Consider the following 24,054-nt stretch of genomic DNA (forward strand, 5'->3'; position numbering starts at 1 on the left):
GTGGGTTGCTATTCCTTCTCCAGGGGGTCTTCCTGACCCAGGGATCGAACTTGCATCTCTTATGTCTCCTGCATTGGCAGGCGGGTTCTTCACTACTAGCGCCACCTGGAAAGGCCAACCTCAGTAACTTACTATTCCTTCTCCTCCCTGATTTCTGCTTCCTCTTTCCTAAAATTTTGGGGCGATCGCTTCCAAAGCCAGGAAGGCCATGTGTCCCCCCAGTTGACTCTAAACTCTTTTGATACTATATAACCAGGAAAGATGAGGGAGATGTGTGGCGAGGGGTATACATTCAAGACTTCTTTTAATCAGCATGATAATGACATCCTGACTAACAGAAAGTTCTTACTCTGGTTGAGCCTTCATTTCATCTGTAAAATGAGACTATGTACTTACTTCATAGTCTGTGAGGATGAAATTAGTTTAGCACAGGCTCACTCTACTCAGTCATCTTCTAATCCAGTGGTTCTCGAAGTGTTGCTGCTGGACCAGCAGCATCAGCATCATCTGGGAACTCACTAAAAAATTCAGATTCTTAGGCCCACGCAAGAGCTAGTAAACCCAAAACTCTGGGAGGACAGAGCTCAGTACTCTGTGTCCTGGCAACACTGACCTGTGCTTCCAAGTGATTCTGATGTGCACTAAAGCTGGAGGGCCCCTGACCTAGGGGAAGAGTTTTTAAATTTTGGTATGCATAAAGAACTCCTAGCATGCTTCTTGAAAAAGGCAGAGTCCTGCCTCATCCCAGAGACTCTGCTTCATTAACTCTGGAAATCTGCTTCTAAATAAGCGTCACAGCTGATTTCTGATGCTTGAATTTCATTCTGAGAAAAATAATACAGATGTCACAAAGTGACAGCAGGTAGAGGGCCCCTTGACTAGTAGATGAGTTGACTAGTCCCTTACAGTCTTCTGTTAAAACCCAACTTATGGGACTTCCCTGGTGGTCCAGTGGTTAGGAATCTGCCTTCCAGTATAGGGGACGTGGGTTTGACCCCTAGTTGGGGAACTAAGATCCCACCTCAACTACTGAGTGCACACGCTCTGGAGCCCTGGAGCCACAACTAGAAAAGCCTGAGTAGGCAAAAGAAGCAGAACCCCTGATTTAATTGTTAATGTGAAGATTCTATAATACATGAAAATTCTGATCTCTGGCTTCTTCTGAATATTCAGAAGATCAGGCAACACCGGGGTGTATTCTGGTGTGGCCCTTCTGGCTGGAGTTGAAGAGCACCTGCCACGTCTAAAGGGGCTACTCTGTTTCCTCATTTTTATTTCCCACTTGGCCAGCTGTTTGAACAGTTGTCCCCACTCTGATAGTTTACTCTTATTGCCACTAGAGGGAGAAATCGGCCTTGGGTGGCTGGGTGTCCTTGGGGCCTGGGCAAAGTTGGAGAACATGATTTCTGCTAGCATTGCAAACATAATTAATGCCCGTAATCAACTCATTTTGAACAGTTTATCATTTGGGAACACATGGTGAAATTGTTTTCTCCACAGATTCAGATGCGATTAAACACCCATGAGAATCCTTCCAGAGAGAACTGCTCATGTGTATTTTTCTAGTACCTGCAGTTCCCGATGGATAAATGTTTGTTGAATAAAGCTCCTAACACAATGCCTGGAATATAATAAGGGCTTATGAAAATGTTTGACCTCTTCAACAGTAATCTATCTTGAACATTAATCCTAATGGGTCTCTTAGAGTTCCTACTAAAAAAGATTAAGATTGGGAATTCCCTGACTTTCTAGTGGTTAGGACTCCATGCTTACACTGACAAGGGCCTGGCTTCAATTCCTGGTTGGGGAACTAAAAGTCCACAAGCTGTGTGATGTGGCCAAATTTTTTTAAAAAATTAAGGTCTAATAAAGATATGAAATGCATATGAAAAATGACAAATCTTTCTTATCTCTCGGATTAGGAAAGATTAAAAGGGCTGTGAAAACCAAGTTGTCAGTGTATTACACAGATGTATTACAATGAGTTGTGTTATGCACTATTGGGGAGAGTGTAAACTTATCTAACGTATCTAGAGGGTTGATTGACAATATATATCAAATTTTAAAATATGTATAAAATCCTTAATGGTGATTTTTTTTTTAGTTCTCGTGCTGTTTAGCTATTTGAAGTTTTAAATTATGAGTAGATAGCATTTTCAGTTTTAAAAAGGACCTCAAACCGCTTGCATGAAGCAAGTAAAACAAAAAAGAGCTTATCTTCAAAGCCTGTCCTGCTTGGAGCTGGGGTTGACCCCTCTGCTTGTGTCCCTTACGTGTCCAGGGCATCTGTGAAGTCCTGAGGTTGATAGACCTTGAGAGCTCGCCCTTCTACCATAAGTGGATCTGGGAGCATCTGCAGCTCATAGACGACGGACCTCCAAACATCCACCTCAAAGGTAAGCCGACATCCACATCCGGCGGCCAGCAGGGGGCGCTTGATCCTGCAGCTTCCTGGTGCCTGGTCCACCGCATCTTGCAGAAACCTAGAGCTAGAAAAGCCTGGCAGGATAGACATGTCTTCTACCAGCTGTGGAAACCGGGTCCACACGGCCTCCAGGTGAGGCTTCTGCTGACCCCTGCAGCCCCTTTCAGCCTTTCCCCTCGGCCTCAGGTTCTTCTAGGGAGAGGGGTGGAGAAAAGATAGTCTGGGGCTAGCCAGAGCTGGGTGTGAGTTCCGCTGATTAGCAGGGCGACTTTGGTGAGTACTCAGGCCTCTGGGGCTGGTGTCTTGGAGCCTGTCGCTGTGTGTTGTGGTTAAGAGCATAAGCCTAGGGTCCTTCTCTTACTCGCTGTGAACACTGGGCGAGTGATTCTGTGTGCCTGCACACTGATGCCCTCAGAGTCTGTAAGGCAGACCCTCGTATCTACCATGTCGGCTTGTTATAAAATTAAGCAAACGAATATATAACACTCTTAGAACACTACCTAGATGTGTTAGTACATAGATGGTGTTCACTGTCGTTATCACAGAGGTTGCGACTGAATGAGGGGAAATCTTGTATGCACAGTGCCTAGCAGGTACTCAGTAAATTTCAGTTCTCTTCTCACGTCTGTCCTTTTTCTCTCTTTTCCATTGCTAATCCACCAGAGAAACAGCTACATCTCACACTTTTTTCCCCAATTTTTTTTTTTTTTTTACTATGGTACAATACACATAACAAAGTTTACTATCTTTATTTTTAAGCACACAGTTCAGCAGTATTAAGTACATTCTTTTTCTCCCCTGCCTTCTTTTGGATTATTTTATATGATTCCATTTCGTTTTCTGTGTTGGCTTATTAGCTCTGTCATGTTGCTTTAGTGGTTGCTTTGTAGTTTGTTGTATATACCTTTAACTTATTGCAGGCTGCCTTCAAGTGATATTACGCCGTTTCACGTATAGAATCAGAACCTTGCAGCAGGATACTTGGGTTTCTCCCCTCTCAGATGTGCTATTGTCATGCATTCTACTTTCAGATATGTTAAAAACCTTACAACACATGGTTATTATTTTTGCTTAAAATAATTGTATTTTATACATTTAAATAATAAGAACAAAACTATTTTGTCTTTATGTGGTACCATTCTTGATTTTTTTCATGGCTTTGTATAGATCAGATTTCCATAGTACCATTTCTTCCTGCCCAAAGTGCTTCCTTTAACATTTCTTTCAGCTTTTCTATGTTTAAGAATGATTTTGTATTAATTTTATAAATAAATTTTGTATTGGGTACAGAATTCAGGATCTACAGTTTTTTGGTTTTTTTTTTTGCTCAATATTTTAAAGACTTGCCTTAAAGTCTGTCTTCTGGCTCACATTGTTTTCAGTAAGAAGTCTGCCAACATTCTTACCTTTGTATAATCTCTTTGCAAAACTTTTTAGATCCTTTATACATACTATGCCTTTTTGCCGAGGTTGTTATTTTTTCTTCCAGTTTTATCAAAATATAATTGACATGTAACACTATGTAAGTTTAAGGTAAACAGAAAGATGGTTTGACTTACAAATCATCATGAAATGATTACCACAATACATTTAGTGAACATTAATCATTTCATATAGATACAAAAGAAAAAGAAAACATTTTTCTTGTGATATGAACTCTTAGGATTTACTCTCATCAATTTTCTTATATCACATATAGTGATGTTAGTTATATTAATCATGTACATTGCACCTCTGTTACTTAGTATTTATCTTATAACTGGATGTTTGTACCTTTTGACCACCTTCAGCCAGTTCCTTCTCCCTTACACTCCACCTTTGGTAACCACAAATCTGATCTCTTTTTCTACGAGTTCGTTTGTTTATTTTTGAAGTAAAACTGACCCATAACAGTATGTTAGTTCCTGGTGTACAATGGAGCAATTCAATGTAAGTGGTAAAATCACCACCACTACCCTGCCCTGGTTAGTTTAAAATTTTTCTTTTTATCAGTTTTAAGCAATTTGATTACATTGTGCCTTGGAAAAATTTTCATCGTGTTTCTGTGCTTGGGCTTCATTTAATTTTTGGATCTTTGGGTTTATATTTTTCATCAGATTTGGAATCTTTAACCATTATTTTTAAAATGCTCTTTTTTTCTCCTCCACTTTGGAGACTCAAATCATATGTATATTGGGCTGCTCGAAGTTGTTTACTGAGGCTCTAATAATATTTTGCTGTTGTCTTTTTTCCTCTCTGTCATTTTAAATAATTTTTATTGCTATGTGTTTGACTTTATCAGTCTTTCTTCTGCATTATCTAATCTGCTATCAATCCTATCCAATACATTTTTTCCTTTCAGACCTTGCAGTTTTCACATCTAGAAATTTGATTTGGGGCTTTAAAAAAATAATTTCTATTTTTCTGCTTAATGTACACAAAACTTCCTCTTTGGAATACAATGATAGTAACTATTTTAATGTCCTTACGTACTAATTCTGTCATCTGTATCATTTGAGTCAGTTTCAATTCTTTGCTTTTTTCTCTTTATATGGTTCATATTTTCCTACTTCTTTGCATGTTTGTTAAATTTTCACAGAATGCCACAAACTGAATTTTGAGTGCTGCATATTTTTAAATTCCTGTAAATATTTCTTAGGTTTGTTTCTGGGATGCAGGTCAGTTATTTGGAAATATTTTAATCTTTTAAAAACTAGCACTTAGACTTTGGTAGGTAAGATCAGAGCAGTTAATCTAGAGCTAGTTTTGTCCCATTTATGAGACAAAACCATTTTTACTTGTGAGGCTTTCTAATCTAGCTATTGGGAACAGGGACTGTTTCTGGTCTTTTGAGAGCTCTGACGATTTAACATCATCTTTAAACATTTTGGGTGTTTCTTTCCCCAGCCTTGGGTATTACTACTGTTACTACTATGCAATATCTATTACTGCAGAACAAATTATCCCAAACCTAATGACTTAAAGCAATACTTATTATTTCTCAGTTCCTGGGGGTCAGAATTTTGAGCATGGCTTAGCCAAGTGCCTCTGGCTCAGGTTCTCTTGTGAGGTTGCAGCTGTCTTCCAGGGGCTGTATTCTCATGTGAAGACTCAGTTAAGAGGGACCCACTTCCAAGGTCATTTAATGGCTGTTTGCAAACTTTACTTAGTCCCTCATCTTGTGAGTATCTCTACGGGGCTATTTTTCTGACACGGCAGCTTGCTTCCCCTGGAGAGAGAGAGAGCAACAGAGTATACCCAAGGGCGAAAGCCACAATCTTTAAAACCTCATCTCAAAAGTGACATCCTGTCGCTTCTGCTGTATTCTCTCTGTTAGAATCAGCCCGCACTTAATGGGAGGACAGCACACACCTGTGTGGCCATTAGGAGGTGGGAATCATTGAGAGCCGTCTTAGGGGTTGCATTCTGCTGGTGGTTTCCTGACATTATATGTGTGTTGCTGAGCACTCAGCTGAGACTGAAGGAGACCCTTGGAAGATCTTCAGACCTCTCTCCTGAGCAGCCCTCTCCTCTCCGGAACTGTGCTCCGTGAACTGCAGCTGCCTTGTCTTCTCCCGCACTCTCGCTTCTGCCACGTTAATTTGAAGAGAGGGCTGGAGTCCTCCTGGGTTTCCCTTTGCCGCACCATCATCCAGAAAGCCTCCAGGTGGTCGGTTGGGGCAATAGAAGAGCTCATCCCATTTGTTTTCTATCTTGCAGGGATAATAATTCTTCATGGCCTGATGACCAATGTCTTAAAAACCATTTTTTTTTTTCAGTGTATTGAGCCCAATATTTTCGGAGAAGGCAATGGCACCCCACTCCAGGACTCTTGCCTGGAAAATCCCATGGAAGGAGGAGCCTGGTGCGCTGCAGTCAATGGGGTCGCAAAGAGTTGGACACGACTGAGCAACTTCACTTTCACTTTTCACTTTCATGCATTGGAGAAGGAAATGGCAACCCACTCCAGTGTTCTTGCCTGGAGAATCCCAGGGACTGGGGAGCCTGGTGGGCTGCCGTCTATGGGGTCGCAGAGAGTCGGACATGACTGAAGCGACTTAGCAGCAGCAGCAGCCCAGTATTTTATTACTTTCTGGTGAGAGAGTAGATCTAGTGGATCTAGTCCCTTTTACTCTGGTTGGAAGCAAAAATCTAGATCTGTGGTTCTTAATAGCTGAGTTTTATTCTCTTGTATGGACATACTACAATTAAACCAATTATATTTTACAAATACTTTGGGTTATTTTCTGTTTTTCGCTATTACCCTACTGTGGTGAATTTCCTGGTGTGTTTATCTTTGCATACTTGTGCACAGAAACATATTGGATAAATTCTTAGAATTACTGGATCAAGTGTGTACTGGCAATGCATTTAAATGTTGATAAATATTGCTACAACGTCTTCTAAATAGGTTGTATTTAGGGTTTAAAAAAAAAAAATGTTGTCTGTTTTTCCAGTACTACTCCTTGTGTAGTTTGGATTTACTTCTACTAACATTAATTTTAACTTTAACAATTAATTCCAACACTGGGGCTCTTTTTTTTTTTTTTTTTTTTTACTTTGCTGCTCAGCTTGTGAAATCTTAGTTCCCTGAGCAGGGATTGACCCCCTACCATGGCAGTGAAAGTCTAACTACTAGGCCACCAGGGAACTCTCAGGAGATCTGTTTATTAAATTAATGTCATTAAGGTTCAATTTTCATAAAATAAAAGACAAATTTAAAGTGTGTAGTTCAATGAGTTTTACCAAATTTACATCTGTTGTAACCACCACAACCAAGTTATAGAACATTTCTAGCACCCCTAAAAGTTCCCTTCCCAGTCAATCTCTATCCTTCACCCCTGGCCCTGGGCAACTGCTTATCTGTCTTCTATCACTGTAGGTTCCATTTGTCTTTCCTAGGGTTTCATGTAAATGGAATTATAGAGTATGTACTTTTTAGTGTCTGGCTCCATTCACTCAGCATAGCATTTCTGAGTGGTATTCTCGTGGAAATCTTTTTAATAGTTCTCACAGAGGGCCTGTTATGGTGCAGGCACTGTGCTAGGCATAGCACATGCTCAGGGTTTTATGGCTGGTCATCTCTTTATCTTTTATTGCTACCCCTACCTCCAGTCATGTATGGATGTGAGAGTTGGACTGTGAAGAAGGCTGAGCGCCGAAGAATTGATGCTTTTGAACTGTGGTGTTGGAGAAGACTCTTGAGAGTCCTTTGGACTGCAAGGAGATCCAACCAGTCCATTCTGAAGGAGATCAGCCCTGGGATTTCTTTGGAAGGAATGATGCTGAGGCTGAAGCTCCAGCACTTTGGCCACCTCATGCAAAGAGTTGACTCATTGGAAAAGAGTCTGATGCTGGGAGGGATTGGGGGCAGGAGGAGAAGGGGACGACAGAGGATGAGATGGCTGGATGGCATCACTGACTCGATGGACGTGAGTCTGAGTGAACTCCGGGAGTTGGTGATGGACAGGGAGGCCTGGCGTGCTGCAGTTCATGGGGTCGCAAAGAGTCAGACACGACTGAGCGACTGAACTGAACTGAACTGAACCCCCAGTCCCAGTTTGAAAAACCAGATCAATGTGATCTGTTAATGGAAAGACACGAGCTTGGAATTAGAAACACCTGAGTTCAAATTGAAGCTTTGGCCCTTTGTGCTTAGTCACTCAGTTGTGTCCAACTCTTTGTGATGCCTTGGACTGTAGTCCGCCAGGCTCCTGTGTCCATGGAATTCTCCAGGCAAGAATACTGGACTGGGTTGCCATGCCTTCCTCCAGGGGATCATTCCCGACCCAGGGATCGAACCCAGGTCTCCCGCATTGCAGGCGGGTTCTTTACCATCTGAGCCACCAGCGAAGCCCAAGAATACTGGAGTGGGTAGCCTATCCATTCTCCAGGGGATCTTCCTGACTCAGGAACTGAACCGGAATCTCCGGCATTGCAGGTGGATTCTTTGCCTGGAAGCCCTTCGGCCCTTTCCTGGGTGTTAAATTCTGCTTCTCATTTTCTCTCTTAAATCAGGCTAATGACATTCACCTGGATGTAATGGTTATAAAGCTCTAGCTCAGGGCCTGGCCCAGAGGGAAAATACGCAGAAACCACAATATTTTTCTTTTCTGTTTTTCTTAATTCTCCCGTGCATCAGACTCACCATGCATAAGACTATGATACACCTCCAGGCACCACCAGTTTTATCCTCATGTATGGAAAGAGTCATTAATGTGTTTTCCTGTGCTTTCTCTAACAGATTTATCTCCTGTGGAGAGATTTAAGGAATTCCAGATCAGGTCATATCCTGTACAGGATTTTAGTTTTCTGAAGCTTCTTCATCTCCAGAAAGCCCAGGAGCAAGAAGGATCCAGCTTCAGTAGGAAGATTAAAACCTCAGGAAATACTCTTCCAAAGACCTTTGGCTCAAAAATCAAGTAAGCATTGCCCTTGACAGATTGGAGGGTTCAGAGTCTGGTTGAAAGGGGATATAACTTACAGGGCAGACTGTCAGGTATGCTGGGGGGAGAGCAGAGATAGCAATCACAACTTTCCCCCAAAGATTGGGGTGTCTGTAGAAGGCTGCCTAGGGGGACTTCCCTGGTGGTCCAGTGGTTAAGACTTTGCCTTCCAATACAGGGGGTATGGGTTTGATCCCTGGTTGGGGAGCCAAGATCCCATATGCCTTGTGGCCAGAAAACCAATATAAAACAGAAGCAATATTGTAATGAATTCAAATTCAAAAAAGACTTAAAAAAGAAGGCAGCTGAGAGAGGTCCTGGGTTTGATATTGGGGTCTACTTTCTCTGCCTGCGACTCACAGGGCCTCATCAGGCAGTCAGCTGCTTCCTTTCTCAGGGAGCCCATCTGAAGAAGGGGCTGCATACATTTTTTGGTGGTGACTTTCTGTCTGTGTATCACTCGGCCTTTTTGAATCTGAGCTTTTTCATAAAAGTCTGCTCAGCTAAGGGAGTCAGTAGATAAGGGCTTTAGAGTCAGTCCAATCGAGATTTGAACCTGGATTGGCCACTTGTTTTATGGATTGGCCAAAAAGTTTGATGAAATCCTCCTCTCCCAAGTCTCCTCCCTGTTTAAACCTCTACAATTCCTGACAGTGTCTCTCCCAGGGTTGGATTTTCTGTTTTCTCACCACCTGGGAGAAGGGAGGGGCGATCTTAACATGCAGTAGAGCAAGGGCTGATTATCGAGAGCTTCGAACGAGTTCTTTTTAACAAGCTGTCAAATTTCAGGTCTAGGTGTTCTCATCTGATCAAATGTCCCATGATCCAAACCAAGTATGGCGATCTCCCCAAGGAGGCTGCGGTGGGGGCCTACATGAAGATCCACACAGTGGAGCAAGGAGAGGTCTTGGTAAGTGTGCAGAGAACCTTGTTCACAATACAGTGTGTAACATGATGGGCTGAGGGTGCTAGATAATGAGAGTAAAGGTGTAAAAACATCCTTTTCTGGATTTGATGATATTAAGGGATATTACTGACTTTTTAAGATGTGGTAATGTATTGTGGTTATGTTTTTTTAAAAGGTCCTTATATTTAAGACATTATATATATCCAAATATTTATAGATAAAATGATATGACATCTGGGACTTGCTTTAAAATAATCCAGGAAGAAGGCAAGGGTGTCTCTTTTCACTACTCTTATTCAGTGTTGTTTTGGAAGTCCTAGACAGTGCATCAAGAAAAGGAAATTAAACAAATACAGATCGGGAAGGAAAAAATATAGCTTTCTTTGTTTGCAGGTGACATGATTGTCAATATAGGCAGTTCAAAAGAATTAAAAAATGAAACAAAATAACAAAATAAAGAATAAGACAAATAAACAAACAAATAGAACAAATAAAACCTCCTGAGCTGATAAATGATTATAGCAAGGTCACAAGGGTATAAAGCAACGAACAGTTGTAATTTGAAATAAAAAATGCAGTGCCATTTACAAAAACACCAAAAAATGAAATACCTAGGTATAAATATAATAAAATATGTTCAGAAACTATATGCAGAAAACTATATAACTATAATGAAAGAATTCAAAGAAGATTTAAATAAATGGAGAAATATTCTATGTTTGTGGATTGGAAGACTCATTATCATTAACATGTCAGTTTGTCCCCACTTGATGTATAGATTCAGTGCAATCCAAATCAAAATCCCAGTAAGTTTTTTTGTGGATATTGACAAACTGATGCTAAAATTTATATGGAAAGGTAAATAAATATAAACAACCTGACAAATCCATACAGGGAATTGTTATTTGGCAATAAAAAGAAATTAGCAAACTATGAAAAGACGTGGCAAAGTTAAATGAATATTTCTCTCTCTCATTTTTTTTTTTTTTTTTTGGCTGCAATTTGTGCCTTGAAAGATCTTAGTTCCCCAACCAGGGATTGACCTTGGCCCCGGCAGTGAAAGTGCCAAATCCTAACCACTGGACCACCAGGGAATTCCCTTAAAATATTTCTAAGGGAAAGAAATCAATATGAAAAGATGTATCACTGCAGCTAGAGAAAGCCCGCACATAGGAATTCCATTAGGAATGCCCAGCCCAGCCAAAAATAAATAAAATTAACAAAATCTGTAAGTACAAATGGATATAATGCATACATATGAGTAAATTAATAAATGAGGAGAAGACACAAATCTCACATGCAGAAGAATTCCAAATAATCTATGTAGATATGGTGCCCTCACTGCTCCTTAGGCGTGGACGGCACTTAGCGACTTCTTCCGAAGAGTACAGTATGGGAAGGAGGAAGAAAAGAATAATTTTACAGAGGGGCAACTACTGAAAGTGAAATGCTCCCTGAGTGAGGCAGTCAAGGCCAACATCAGTAGTAATAAATCATGTTGATAGCATGGCCCTTCTTTATGAGATGATAAATGTGGGATGTGATGTGATGATGATGGTGTACTACAGCCTCTTCCGATCACCTGTAACCCCCATCTAATGATGGGGAAAAAATCAGTCAGAATCTAATAGTGGGGCAACCCAAGACCTACCTGACTGGAACTCCTCAAAACTGTCCGGATCATCATAAACAAGGTAGGGCCGAGAAACTGCCACATCCGAGAGGAACCTCAAGGGACTTGACAATTAAGTGTAATGTGTCCTGGAGAGGACTGTGGAACGGAAAAAGGAAATCTAAATAACTCATTGACTTCAGTTATTGATGTGTATCCATCGTGGTTCATTAATTGTAACAAAACATTTACACAGTGTGAGATCTTAACCGGGAAACTGATTAAGAGGTACCATCTTCTCAGTTTTTCTGTTAGCCTAGAATGGTTCTAAAGATTATCCAGGGGCTTCCCTGGTGGCCCAGTGGTTAAAACCCTGTGCTTCCAGTGCAGGGGATGCAGGTTTGATCCCTGGTCGGGGAACTAGGATCCCACATGCCGTGCGGTCCTGTGCGTGCTCAGGTGTGTCTGACTCTGCCACGTCGTGGGCTGTAGCCCACCAGGCTTCTCTGTCCGTGGAATTTCCCAGGCAAGAATACCCAGTGGGTTGCCATGTCCTCCTCCAGGGGACCTTCCTGAACGAGGGGTCGAACCCACATTTCCTGGTTTGGCAGGCAGATTCTTTACCACCAAGCCACCTGGGAAGCTCTAATTACCACATGCTACTCGGCCAGGGGGAAAAAAAATCCAATAGTGGACAAGAATGTATGGGTGAAACAAGTTTGACCCTGAACTCTGACCATTGTGGGAGCTAGATGCCAGGAGATAGAAGCTGGAGCTGGGAGGGGGTGAGCGGCACAGGGAGGGCGTGAGGCCTCCTGGTGAGTAGCCGTGTGCCTCAGTCTTCCTGGGGGTGGGGGCCCTGTCTTCTGATGTGTGGCCAGTCATTGTCACCATGAATCCCCAGGGTCCTCTTCATACCCCTTCACCCCACGTGCCGATCTCCCGGCGCTCCTGCTCTGCTGGACTGTGTGCCCTGGGAGGCAGGGAGGCCAGCCCAGCACTGTCTGGAGCCCCAGGCCCTGGCCCAGCCCTCGGTCAGTGCTGAGTGACTAGTTTGCAGCTTTTCAGCAGCTCTTCCTTTTGCTCAATAAAACTCTGCCTCCTACAGCTTTTAACGAGTTCTTCCCAGCACCCAGTGCACCCTACCCACCCCCCAAGAATAAACAGAAATCGGTTTCCTTGCCACATGATGGCCTCTTAGAATTTAAAGAATGCTGTTTTGCTTTTCTATTCAGCATTTATGGAGCCAGGCAGCGTGCCAGTGCCCCGTTAATTATTATCTTATTCAGGGAAAACATTCCTCCATTCCTGCAGCGTTCGTGTGATGTGCTTTCCAGCCCTCTCGCTTCCGCCTCCCTGCAGTTTCAGAGTCTCAGGGCGAGGTGCTCGGGACGGAACACAGGCCGCCTGAGGCTGGGCACCTGCCATGAACGCGCCTCGTGCCGGCCCAGTGAGGGGCTGGGATGCCAAGCACCCTGAGTGGATGGAGGCACCAAGGCCAGGAAGGGCGTTGCTTATTCTGGTAGAGAGCATGTGGGAAGCTGTGGCAAGTTGAACTTTAGACTTGATTCCAAGCTCCTGGAAGACTATTTTTCCATGGACTGGAGGTGGGAGGGGATGGTTTCCGGATGACTCAAGTGCGTTACGTTTATTGTGCACTTTATTTCCGTTATTGTTACATCAGCGTCACCTCATATCATCAGACATTAGATCCTGGAAGTCGGGGACCCCTGCTCTAGACTATCCTAGAAGGCGCTGGGTGGGAGCTCAGAGCAAGGCCTTCATTCTCCACCCATCGGAAGGCGAAGCCTTAACTACTGTACCACCAGGGAAGTCCCACAAGTATTCCTTGAGCGTTTATCCAGCTTCAAGCTCGGCCCAAGTTGCCAGTGTGGGCAAGTAAACTGATGTCATTCTTGCCCTCGTGGGGCTTATGATCTAGTCTGGGAACAGGCAGTAAACAGATAGAGCAGCAAGCATTCAGAAAGTTTTGAATTGCTATTGGGAACGGAGCAGGAAGTGGGGTTGAAGGGGGAGGTGGTCTTAAATGGAGTGGTCAGGGAAGGTTGCTCTAAGACAGTGAGCTGAGACCTGAATGACAAGACAAATGAGCTGTGGACAACCTGGGAGGGAGAGTGTTCCAGAAAGAGAAAGCATGTTGAGCCTGAGGCAGGAGGGAGCTTGGCATGTGGAGGGAACTGGAAGGGAGGGCAGTGTGGCTGAAATGGAGTGAACGAGGTGGGAACCTCACAGGGGTGAGGCAGCCACAGTGAAGAGCTTTATTTTATCCTGGGAGCTGTGGGAAGCTGTTTGAGGACCTGACTCTGGCTGGAAAGTATAGGGTGGACTGGAGGTGAATAACAGTGTCTGCTGCTGGGCTGCCCTTAGTGAGGTCCTGGGCAGGCTGATGAGGTCAAATCCCACTCCATCACTTTCTGCCTTGTCACCTTTGGCAAGCTAGTTAACGTCCTTGTGGCTCAGTTTCCTTGTAGCTAAAAGCATGAACTCTGCGGACTTCTCTGGTGGTTCAGTGGTGAAGACTCCATGCTTCCACTACAGGGGGCACAGGTTTGGTCCCTGGTCAGGGAACTAAGATCCCACATGCCCCATGGTACAACCAAAATAAATAGATAAATAAATAAGTGCATGGACTCTAAAGACAGACCCACCTGAGTTCAAATCCTAGCTTTATTGCTTCCATGCTGTGTGATGTTGGACATGTTTCTTAACCTCAGCTCATCCTCTGTAAAATGATGATAATAAAAGAACTCACCTCGTGGGGTTCTAGTGAGGGTTACGTGAGTTAACACACACCAGAGAGCTACAAGAGGACCTGGGATTTAGTGACTGCTCAATAAACATGAGTTGGTGCTATCATCACCATCACCACCATCACTGCCATCAGTATCATCGGCATCATCCTTACTGTAAAAAGATAAACGTGACTTTTGACAAGCAAATTTCCTTTGCCCAACCTCATTTTCCACATCTAAGGCTGATAATCCCTATATCCCAGGGTGGTTGTGAGGATTAAATTTATATCCCTGCTTCTCGAAACTGACTAAAGAGCAGCCATTCTGGCTTCTGTGCCAGGCCTGGTGCTGATTAGAAGGGGCTTCATGCCCACTGCTGTGAGCACAACTGAAGTGTGAGCATCTTTACGTCTCCCAGAGCATCCTTACACACACCATCTTGTTTAGACCATCAGCAGCTCATAGGAAAAATGCCACCTCTCCACTCCAGTCTTACAGGGAGAGACAAGGCCAGGGCTCAGAGCAGATGGTCATTCTTTAAGGTCTAGAACCCAAATTGTGGTGGTAGTGTGGCGAGGGTGAGGGAGGGGAAGGTTCCAAATCCTACTTCACGTCTCCTTCAGTTTGAGAATCCTTCAGAGACATGCGGGGCAGGTGTTCTCACCTCTGTTTCACAGGTGAGCAAACAGTGGACCAGGGAGGTGTAACTTCACCCAAAGTCACATTGAAACTGCTGGGTGGCTTTCCGGGGGCTCTGGGGAATTCTGGTCCTTTGTGTCTCAACACAAAAAATTCAGTGAGAAGTGATCTATTAGAATAAGATGTTTGTGAAGCTTACAAGCAGGCAGGCAAGAGGGTGCTATGCCCAGAGAACTTAAGTGGGCTACAGTCTTATAATCAAAGGAAAAGTGGGGAGGGGGAAAAACCACCTTCTTTCTCATTCCTGAATAGTCATCAGGCTTCCATCAGCAGTTCCTCCTCCAAGGTTGGGCAGGGGAGTTTTCTTACTGCCACATGGTCTAGCCAGGACTGTCATAGCACAATGGGAAAATTAATTTAGGTCTCAGTACAATGAGAGCCTTTCACTTTGAAATGCCTATGATATGCTGTGTGTTCTCAGTCATGTCTGACTCTTTGCGATCCTACGGACTATCGCCTGCCAGGCTCCTCTGTCCATGGGATTTCCCGGGCAAGAATACTGGAATGGGTAGCCATTTCCTTCTCCAGTGGATCTTCCCAACCCAGGGATCGAACCTGCGTCTCTTGTGTCTCCTGCATTGTCAGGTGGATTCTTTACCACTGAGCCACCTGGGAAGCCCAAAATTTTTGGTTGCGGCACACAGCTTGTGGGCTTTTAGTTCCCCAGCCAGAGATCAAAGAGCTTGGAGTCCTATCCACTGAATTTGAATGATCACCTTTCCATGAATTATTGTTTCTGTGTGTGCAGAGAGCACGTCCTGGGATCATTGATTTACTGAGCTCACCAGGCAGGATGTAGATCTCATGCCACCATTGTTTTATTGTTTTGGGGCGAATCATGTGCTCCTGTCACGTGGTTTTGTTGCTAAGCAAACCTGCTTTCTAGCGCGATCATTGACTCACAGGGGTCTTCATACCTTTTCCTTTACTTATGATCCTTTAGTGGGATTAACTATTTAATTCACCTACTTTATCCCTTTACTCTGTCCCTATGAACATGACAAGTAAACATGTGTATCTTCCTTCTGAAGCCTGCATTTTTCCCAGTCCCACTTGGCTTGTCTAGAGCAGACCTCTTGGTTTATGGCTGATGCCCTCTTAAGCCCAAGACAGCTGGGCATTGCACGCTCTGGACCACTGACCTTCTCTCCCCTCCTTGCCAGAGTCTTAATAGCTGAGAGGCTGCATGAGCACTGGACTGGGACTTGAGCAGCCAGGACTCTAGTCCCAGCTTTGCTCCATCTCAAAGCGTCTCCTTACGAAGGGGAATACAGTCCCTGTAAAGCAAGCAGATGGGCCTGCTGACCTCCATCTCCCTTCCAGATATGATGGAGTAGGAATCCACACCAGAGAGCCCAAGGAGCAATGGGAGCTGCATAGCAGCCGCCAGTGGCCCCAGAGCCTGTGAGGGACAGAAAGAACTGAGGCTCCGTGGGGACAAGTGCTATGAACTTCCTGGAGGGAAGGGTCCGGGAGGGTGTGGTGGCTGTAAAGAAGGGAAGATCTAGGAGGATGAGCTATTTGTCATCATCATAAGGAAGAGAAAATGGGCTGACCTGGCACAAAGAAGAGTTGAGACTGGACACCAGGGAAAGCTGGTAAAATACTGCTATCCGGCAAGCGACTGTGTGAGTACAAACCCTTTTTAAAAAAAAAAAAAATTATTTATTTGGCTGCATCAGGTCTTAGTTGCGGCATTTCATTGCTTCACAAGGGATGTCCCTTGGCATGTGGGATCTTAGTTCCAAGACCAGGGATCGAACCTGCATCCCCCTCTTTGCAAGGCAGATTCTTAACCACTGGACACCAGGGAAGTCCCACAAGCATGATTCTTGCAGAGCCTGTTGCCTGGAGGTAGGACTATGGACAAAGTGCTCGGATGGTTCTTTGAGGACTTTGGTATCATTGGCAAAGAGAGCCCTGGACTTCTCCCTATCACTTGCTGAATGACCCCAGATGGATTCAAGTCCTGTTTGGGGCCTTGCTTTTCTAATCAGGAAACTTTGCTTGTTGAGTGGATGGTCTCTGAGATTGAACTTTCTGGGACTTCTTTTCTCTAGGGCCTTCACCAGATCCTCCTCCCAGAGAGCCAACAGGACACACGGCCCTTGATCCTTGTGAGCCTGGGAGCTGAGGTGATACGGATCAGGAAAGAAAAATTTTGTGAACTGCTTGACAGTAATACAATAGAAAAATTGTCAAAGTTCAGTATCAAGTACCCCAGGTCAGTGCTGGAAAAGTGTGTGCATTCCGCCAGATTGAATGAACGATTTTTTACCTCTTATTTTAGTAAAAGAAAAAAAGTGATAATATCTAGTGCTGACAAGGGTAGAATGAAACTGGTAATTGCTGATACCCTCTAAATTGGCTCACTCCTTTTGATAATACTTTTAGATAATAATGTTTCAAGGGCCTGAAACTGTTTCTACCCTTTGAAGCAATGGTCTACCTGTGAATTTATCTCTATATAATTAAATTATAGGGAATGATACCAAGATGTTTGCAGCTGCCATATTCATAATAGAAAAACAAACCCCCCCATCCACACGTGTCACACCAAGGGGATGGTTTAGAAAATAGTGATACGTTCTCTTAATAGTAACTTTTTTTGAAGAATCAAAAGTAAAATGAGTGATGCAATGCTACGTGAAAAGGACAGGGTACAAAGCTGTATATATACTATGACTCGGGCCTTTGTAGAACACCAACATGAGAAAAATCTAGCAGGAAAATGAGCAAAAATGATAATTCTGCGGTATTACCCAATTTGTAATGGTCATTCTTTCTGGAAGACAGGACTAAAAGGGACTTTCTGGTTATAGTTATATATTCCTCTGATGTTTGTTTTTGCGGTGAGTATATGTTTCTTTTTAAAATTTTATTTCTTTCATAATAAGGGGAAAAATGATACACTTTTTAAAGTTATTGTCAGAGTAGTAACATCCCAAGTGGGTTTTCCCCTTTATTCTCAATGTTTGGTAATGATGATATATTTATTTTATAATTTAAAAATATTTATCTTAAAAGATTTAATAAAAAGATTTCTATTTATATTTCCCTAGTTTCCAAATTTTCCATAAAAGTGAATACTTTTATAGTGTGAAAAAAACCCCACTATTTTTTACGTAAAAACTAATTTATTTCCTGATCACTGGTCACAGAACTGTTTTGATCTTACACTGCTATTACTAAAGAGTGTTTGAGTGCATACTCCCTAGAATATATTATGTGATATGAGTAACATGTTTATTTATTTTTTATCTGTTATATCTATATATGCTGTGTGTTGTCTACCTCCTATACATTATAAATATGCAAACATAGATCTTTAAAAAGAATAAGACTAAGAGGGAATTCCCTGGTGGCCCAGTGGTTAGACTCCCATGCTTTCACTGCTGAGGGCACAGGCTTGATCCCTGGTCAGGAAACTAAGATCCTGCAAGCTGCATGATGTGGCTAAAAATTTAAATTAAAAAAAAAAAAAAGCCGAAGATAAATATAAATGAAGTCCTACTGTTTTAGTCACACAGCCCAGTGGATCTCATTCACCTCCCTCGGTGACATCCCCAGCCCCACTTCGGAGCCCCAAACCTGGCCTCTTGCAGCCATCTTAGCGTTGGTCTCCTGCCGGCGTCTTCTTTGCGCTGGATCATTTCTGCACACCGTGCTTTTGTGCTGTGCTGTGCTTAGTCTCTTAGGCATGCCCAATTCTTTATGGCCCCATGAACTGTGGCCTTCCAGGCTCCTCTGTCCATGGGGATTCTCCGGGCAAGAACACTGGAGTGTGCTGCCATGCCCTCTTCCAGGGGATCTTCCCAACCCAGGGATCGAACCCAGGTCTCACGCATTGCAGGCATAGATTCCTTACCATCTGAGCCACCAGGGAAGCCCAAGAACACTGGCGTGGGTAGCCTATCTCTTCTCCAGGGGATATTCCCGACCCAGGGGAATCAAACTGAGGTGTCCTGCATTACAGGCAGATTCTTTGCCAGCTGAGCTTACCAGGAAGCCTGCACTGTGCTTTTATTAAAACTCAAATCTGGCCATTTAAATTTAAATCTGGTTTAAACTTCTGTTTAAAACCTTTCAGTGGTACCTCACTGCCTATAGGACACAGTGCAGATTCAGTGCCGTGTAAACAGCCCTTTGTAGTCTGACCCTTCAACTCCCTGTAGCACTCCTGCTGTCTCTAACCCACTCTGGCAACCCAGGCAGATTGCCTCCTAGACCATTGCCTTTGCCAGTGTAGACCCTTCTGCCTGCAACGCCATCCCTCAGTCCTGCTTCCAGCCTTTTATTTGGATAAACTTCTCATTCTTTAAGATTCATCTCCTCCGGAAAGCTGGGCTAGGTACCCCTTTCTGTTCACTCATGGTCCTACAGCTCTCACAGTGGCCACACCACGCTGTATTACAGCTGTTTAGAGCTTTGTAGTTTGTTTATTTTTCTTTAGTGTGGACCATTTGTAAACTCCTTATTGAATTTTTTACAATGCGAGACATGTGGGCTCTTTCTCCCCGACCAGGGACTGAACCTGCATCCCCTGCATTGGAAGGTGAACTCTTGACCACTGGACTGCTAGGGAAGTCCTTAGAACTGTGTAGTTTTTGCACAGTTCTTTCCCCACCACTTGCTTAATTTCCTCCTGAAGACAGGGTTTGGGCTTTATCCACCTCTCACCTCTAGCACCTATACAGTACTTGGCACAAGATAGGTGCTTGATAAACGTTAGTGAATGAATGAGGCCCACTCACTGTGGAAAACTGGAAGAAGGCTGAGCATTTAAGAAGGTGAAGACTGAAAGTGTTTGCATTACTCCAACAATCCCAATTAGCAATTTATGTATTTCCTTTCAGTATTTTTTTTTTTACTTCATGGATATGTGCCAAATATGCATTTATCATTCATTCACCCAAACTTTCATAAGAGAAACCATGCAGATATAATTTTGCATCCTCCCCGCCTATTTCTTTTCTTGTGGTGGTGATGTGATCAGACATGGTTTTGTAAGCAGTTGTGGTGATTCCTGTGGTTGAGAAAGAGGTGAAGGCAAGCATATCTGTAAAGTTACTTCAACCATATCTAATAAGCACAGGAAAGAATTTGACATGGACTCTATATTACCTTGGACAAGTCACTTACCCTCCTTTAGGCATCAGACTCCACTGCAAAACAAAACAATTAGAGTAGAACAGTTTCCCCAAATTATGGAACATCTTCTCAGAAGGCTTACAAGATGATTTTAAGTGGTCCACAGATTATAAACAGCTACATATTTATTTGAATATGAGTTAGAAAAACAGGACTAGTTCACTAAACCCTTGATTAGACAATCTTGTTGCTTTTGAACCAAGCCAAAGTAAATATTTAAGTGAAAGAAATTAAGCGGAATTAAGAAAAGCATTAATAAAAGAACAGGTGATAATGTAGCTGTGATCCAGATTGGGGGCAGCTTTTACATGTGTATGTATGGCTGAGTTCCTTTGCTGTTTACCTGAAACCACCACCCCATGGTTAATCAGCTATACCCCAACACAAAATAAAAAGTTTTAAAAGAATAAGAAAAATGGGGGCAGTTTTGTGGAAAAAAAAAAAAAAAGTTGGGAAACACTGGTGGTTCCTTGCAGTTCAGCGATGCTCCAGTTCTCTGATACCTGTGGCCTATCAATGTAGAAAATAGCCATTTAGAGCCACCTCCTCAAAAAAGGATTTATGGGGGGAAAGAAAGGATTTAAGGAGGAAAGAAAGGGTTTAAGGAGCCTTAGCTTCTCACAGAGCGTCTGGTGTGTGATGGGTGTCAGTTAACGGCTGAATTTGGATTCAGAGAAGGTTTGCGCAGGCTTGAGGGTGGCAGATGTTGGGCCTCAGCGTCTGTGCTGCAGTCCGCACTCTGCTACAGTCGTCTGCAATGCTGACAGATAGAATTCTGGCTTATTCATTAATTGTCGAACTCGTGGTTTTCTAGACTGCTAAAGCAGGCAGAAAATATATCCATTATCTAGCTCAAATCCCCCATGTTTTAATTGAGGACTGTGAGGCCCAGGAAAGGGGGGACGTGACATGCTGAAGATGGCACAGTCCGTGGGTGAGACCTGTCCCGTGGATGCCATGGGCTGGACTATCTGAAGCCTATCCCCCTACAGATACAAGGAGCGCATGTAGAATATGAACAGCTGAGTTCGCAGGAAAAAAGGGAACTCTCCCATGGGCCCAAGTGAAGAACAACCTAGAACCAAAGCACTGAGTGTGGTCTGGCGCTGGATGGCCAGGGGATGTGGCGTGGGGGTAGTAACTGAGGGCACCATGTCCTGGCATCCTGCAGGGACAGATGACAGTTGCAATTCCAGCGAGGCAGAGGGTGGAACTGGAACCCCTGCTTGGAGTGGAGGGCTTTAGAAGAGCTGCCCCCTTTAGTGAGAGATGAGACTAGAATCAACGTGACCACCAGCATCAGGAGGTGACGTAGAATCTTGTCTGTCTCAACTTTTACTCTGGAACAACAACATCAAAAAGCTCTTCTAAGAATTTGTGGTCACATGCTTGCCCTCTCTTAAGTTTTGGTGAGTTCCTTAACCTCCTTGAGCCTTAGTTTCCACGTTTGTGAAATGGGGTGGTCATGAGGATCTGATGAGTTAACAAGTATAAAGTGCCTGGTGCATGGTGAGTGCGAAGCAGGGTTAGGTAGTGTTATTTATCATGTGAGAGATGGGAGTTAATGGGGCTCTTTAGGTCGAGACTCTCCAGTGGTATGCTGGGCAGCGTTCAACAAGCAGCTCTTTGGGAGGTGGGAGGTCACCTGACTGGAAGTGTTGGCCAGTTTCTATGGCACACATACTTCTCCATGGCCAGCTTTGAGCTACCAGCCTGTTGTCACTCAACATGGAGCTGCTCTTGTGAGCTGGTAGGAGCTGACGCTGCTGAGACCTGAGGTCTCGGGACTAACTTGTAGCCCATTCTGACCTCTAGATTTTGGATTAAGCTGATCTCTGTGAATCAAAGTCGACTTTGTCCTGGTCAACGCAGTTTTCCTAAAGAATGCTCTAATGTGTTAGTGATTTACCAAGCTTGCCTCCTTGGGTGAGAGTACAGCTGAGGCAGTGAAAGCCAAACGGGCCTTCCCTTGCTGCGGTCTCAGGAGGAAATAAGCCAGTGAGTCCTGAGCCCATCCACCAATGCCCACCTCTTTCCTTACCCTCATGTGCTATGGGGGAGGCGGGCAGAGTAGACACAGGGCACCAAGACCAACCAGGGCAGCTACCAGTTGACTTTCTATCTTGAAAGATTTGCCCGATCTGGACATTTCCCATAAATAGAACCATGTATTAGTTTGGTAGGACACCCCAAATGAACTTTTTGGCCAACCCAGCGCATGTGACTGGCTTCTTAGCATAGTGTTTTCAAGGTTCATTCGTGTTGTAGCCAGCTTTGGGTTGGCCAAAAATTCATTCAGGAATTTTTCCATACAATGTTACAGAGAAACCCAAGATTTGGGCCAACCTAATATCAGTATTTCATTCCTTTTTATTGTCAAATAATATTCCAGTGCATGGACTTATTTTACTTTATTTATCCCTTCATCAGTCGAAGGACATTTGGGTGGTTTCTACCTTTTGGCTATTTTGAATGATGCTGCTAGGAGCATTCATGTGCAAGTTTTTATGTGGGCATATGTTTTCATTGCTCTTGGGTATATATCAAGGAGTGGAATTGCTGGGTCATAAGTTAACTCTTTAACCTTGTGAAGAACTGCTAGGCTGTGTTTCCAAGTCGCTGTATCATTTTCTATTCCTGTCAGCAATGTATTGGAACCCTCATTGCAATATCTCCACTTCTCCATTGACACTAATAAGTATTTGTCTCTTTAATCGTCATCATCCCCGTGGGCATAAGTGGTATCTTGTATGGCTTTGGCTTATATTTCCCTGATGGCTTATGATCACAGGTGTAATTTTAAATTTTTAATAGCCACATTATAAGAAATAAAAATAGAGGGGTGAAATTAATTTTAATAATACATTTTAATGAATGTAGTCTATCTAAAATATTATCATTTTAGCATGTAATCAACATAAAAATGACTGAGATACTCTGCATCCTTTTTTTGGTATTAAGTCTTCGAAATCTGGTATGTATTTTATACTCAGAGCGCATCTCTAATTCAGATTAATCACACTTCAGGTACTCAGTAGCCACATGTGGGTCCTGGCCACTGCATGGAGTAGTGCAGGTCTAGGGGATGGAAGCATGGAAAGGTGAAGGAGGCAGATAGAGGGCCTGGGGAAGGGTGCAGAGGTGGGACAGAGCTCAGGGTGTGTAGGGACTGAAGGAGTGGCAGGAGGCAGGACTGGAGGGGCAGGGGGTCAGGAGGCGGTGGTGTGGGAACCCCAACACCTGTTCCTTACCTTCAGTGATGAAGATCTGTGCCAGAGGTTCCTCAAGGAGAACAACTGGAATATCTTCCGGAAGGACCTGGTGCGGCTACTGGTAGAGCCTCGCTGGCGTCCCCCATTCACTCCAATCCAGCCCAAGAAGAAAGGGACCTACAACCCCAGAACTGTGACGCTGGACCTGTATAGCTTAGACAAGAAGACTAAACGTCGTCATGCCATTTTTATGGCACCCCAGAAATACCTGCCCCCATTGAGGATTGTCCAAACCATTATAGCACCCCGGTACAAAATCCAGGAGCTCCTGCCTCAGTATAAGAATGCAGGAGTCCTCATGTAGAATCAATAAAAGGTGTTGGGTCGACCACCATGTTTCCTGAATAACCGCCATGGGAGTTGCGGGGCTTACAGTGGGGGGCCCTGGGGGCGACCTGGGGGTCTGGAGAGGTATTAGGGGGCACTGTCTCCCCTGGCACTTGTGGGGCTGAGTAGGGGACAGTCAGGAGTCTGGGGGTGCGGGGGTTAATCACTGGGGTGGCCTCAGGGTGAGAGGGTCTTATGATGTGGACGAGAGGCACGGAGGAAAGACAGGGTTGTGAACTCAAAGGTCTTGCAAGGCCAGACAGGTTGTCTGAAGGAGTGTAGGGGACTTCTCTGGTGGTGCTTCCACTGCAGAGAGCCTGGGTTTGATCCCAGGTCAGGGAACTAAGATCCATAGAACATTCATTCTATGACAGCCATCTTGCTAAAGCATTTGACTGGAGTCTTGTGACTTGGGCTAAGACCCACGTCCAAGGTCAGGGGTGGCAGACGAGTGGAGCAACCCCATGTCCAAGGAGTGGCAGC

The 24,054-nt window shown here is 43.9% G+C and overlaps 1 protein-coding gene across 2 annotated transcripts in view; it reads left to right on the forward strand.

Annotated features, from left to right (window-relative positions):
- CNBD2 (cyclic nucleotide binding domain containing 2) overlaps positions 1 to 23,591 on the forward strand; it is a 50,054-nt gene extending 26,463 nt beyond the window's left edge. The window contains exons 8-12 of one of the 2 annotated variants that reach the window (XM_013968971.2): positions 2,282 to 2,396; positions 8,649 to 8,826; positions 9,640 to 9,760; positions 16,882 to 17,045; positions 23,230 to 23,591. In XM_013968971.2, coding sequence (XP_013824425.1) covers positions 2,282 to 2,396; positions 8,649 to 8,826; positions 9,640 to 9,760; positions 16,882 to 17,045; positions 23,230 to 23,548 — 897 coding nt within the window. In that variant the 3' untranslated portion in view covers positions 23,549 to 23,591. The remainder of the gene's footprint in view (positions 1 to 2,281; positions 2,397 to 8,648; positions 8,827 to 9,639; positions 9,761 to 16,881; positions 17,046 to 23,229) is intronic. The other variant, XM_013968972.2, reaches the window with a different exon arrangement.

The sequence above is a fragment of the Capra hircus genome, chromosome 13 (assembly GCF_001704415.2).
Source record: "Capra hircus breed San Clemente chromosome 13, ASM170441v1, whole genome shotgun sequence".
Lineage (NCBI taxonomy): Eukaryota > Metazoa > Chordata > Mammalia > Artiodactyla > Bovidae > Capra > Capra hircus.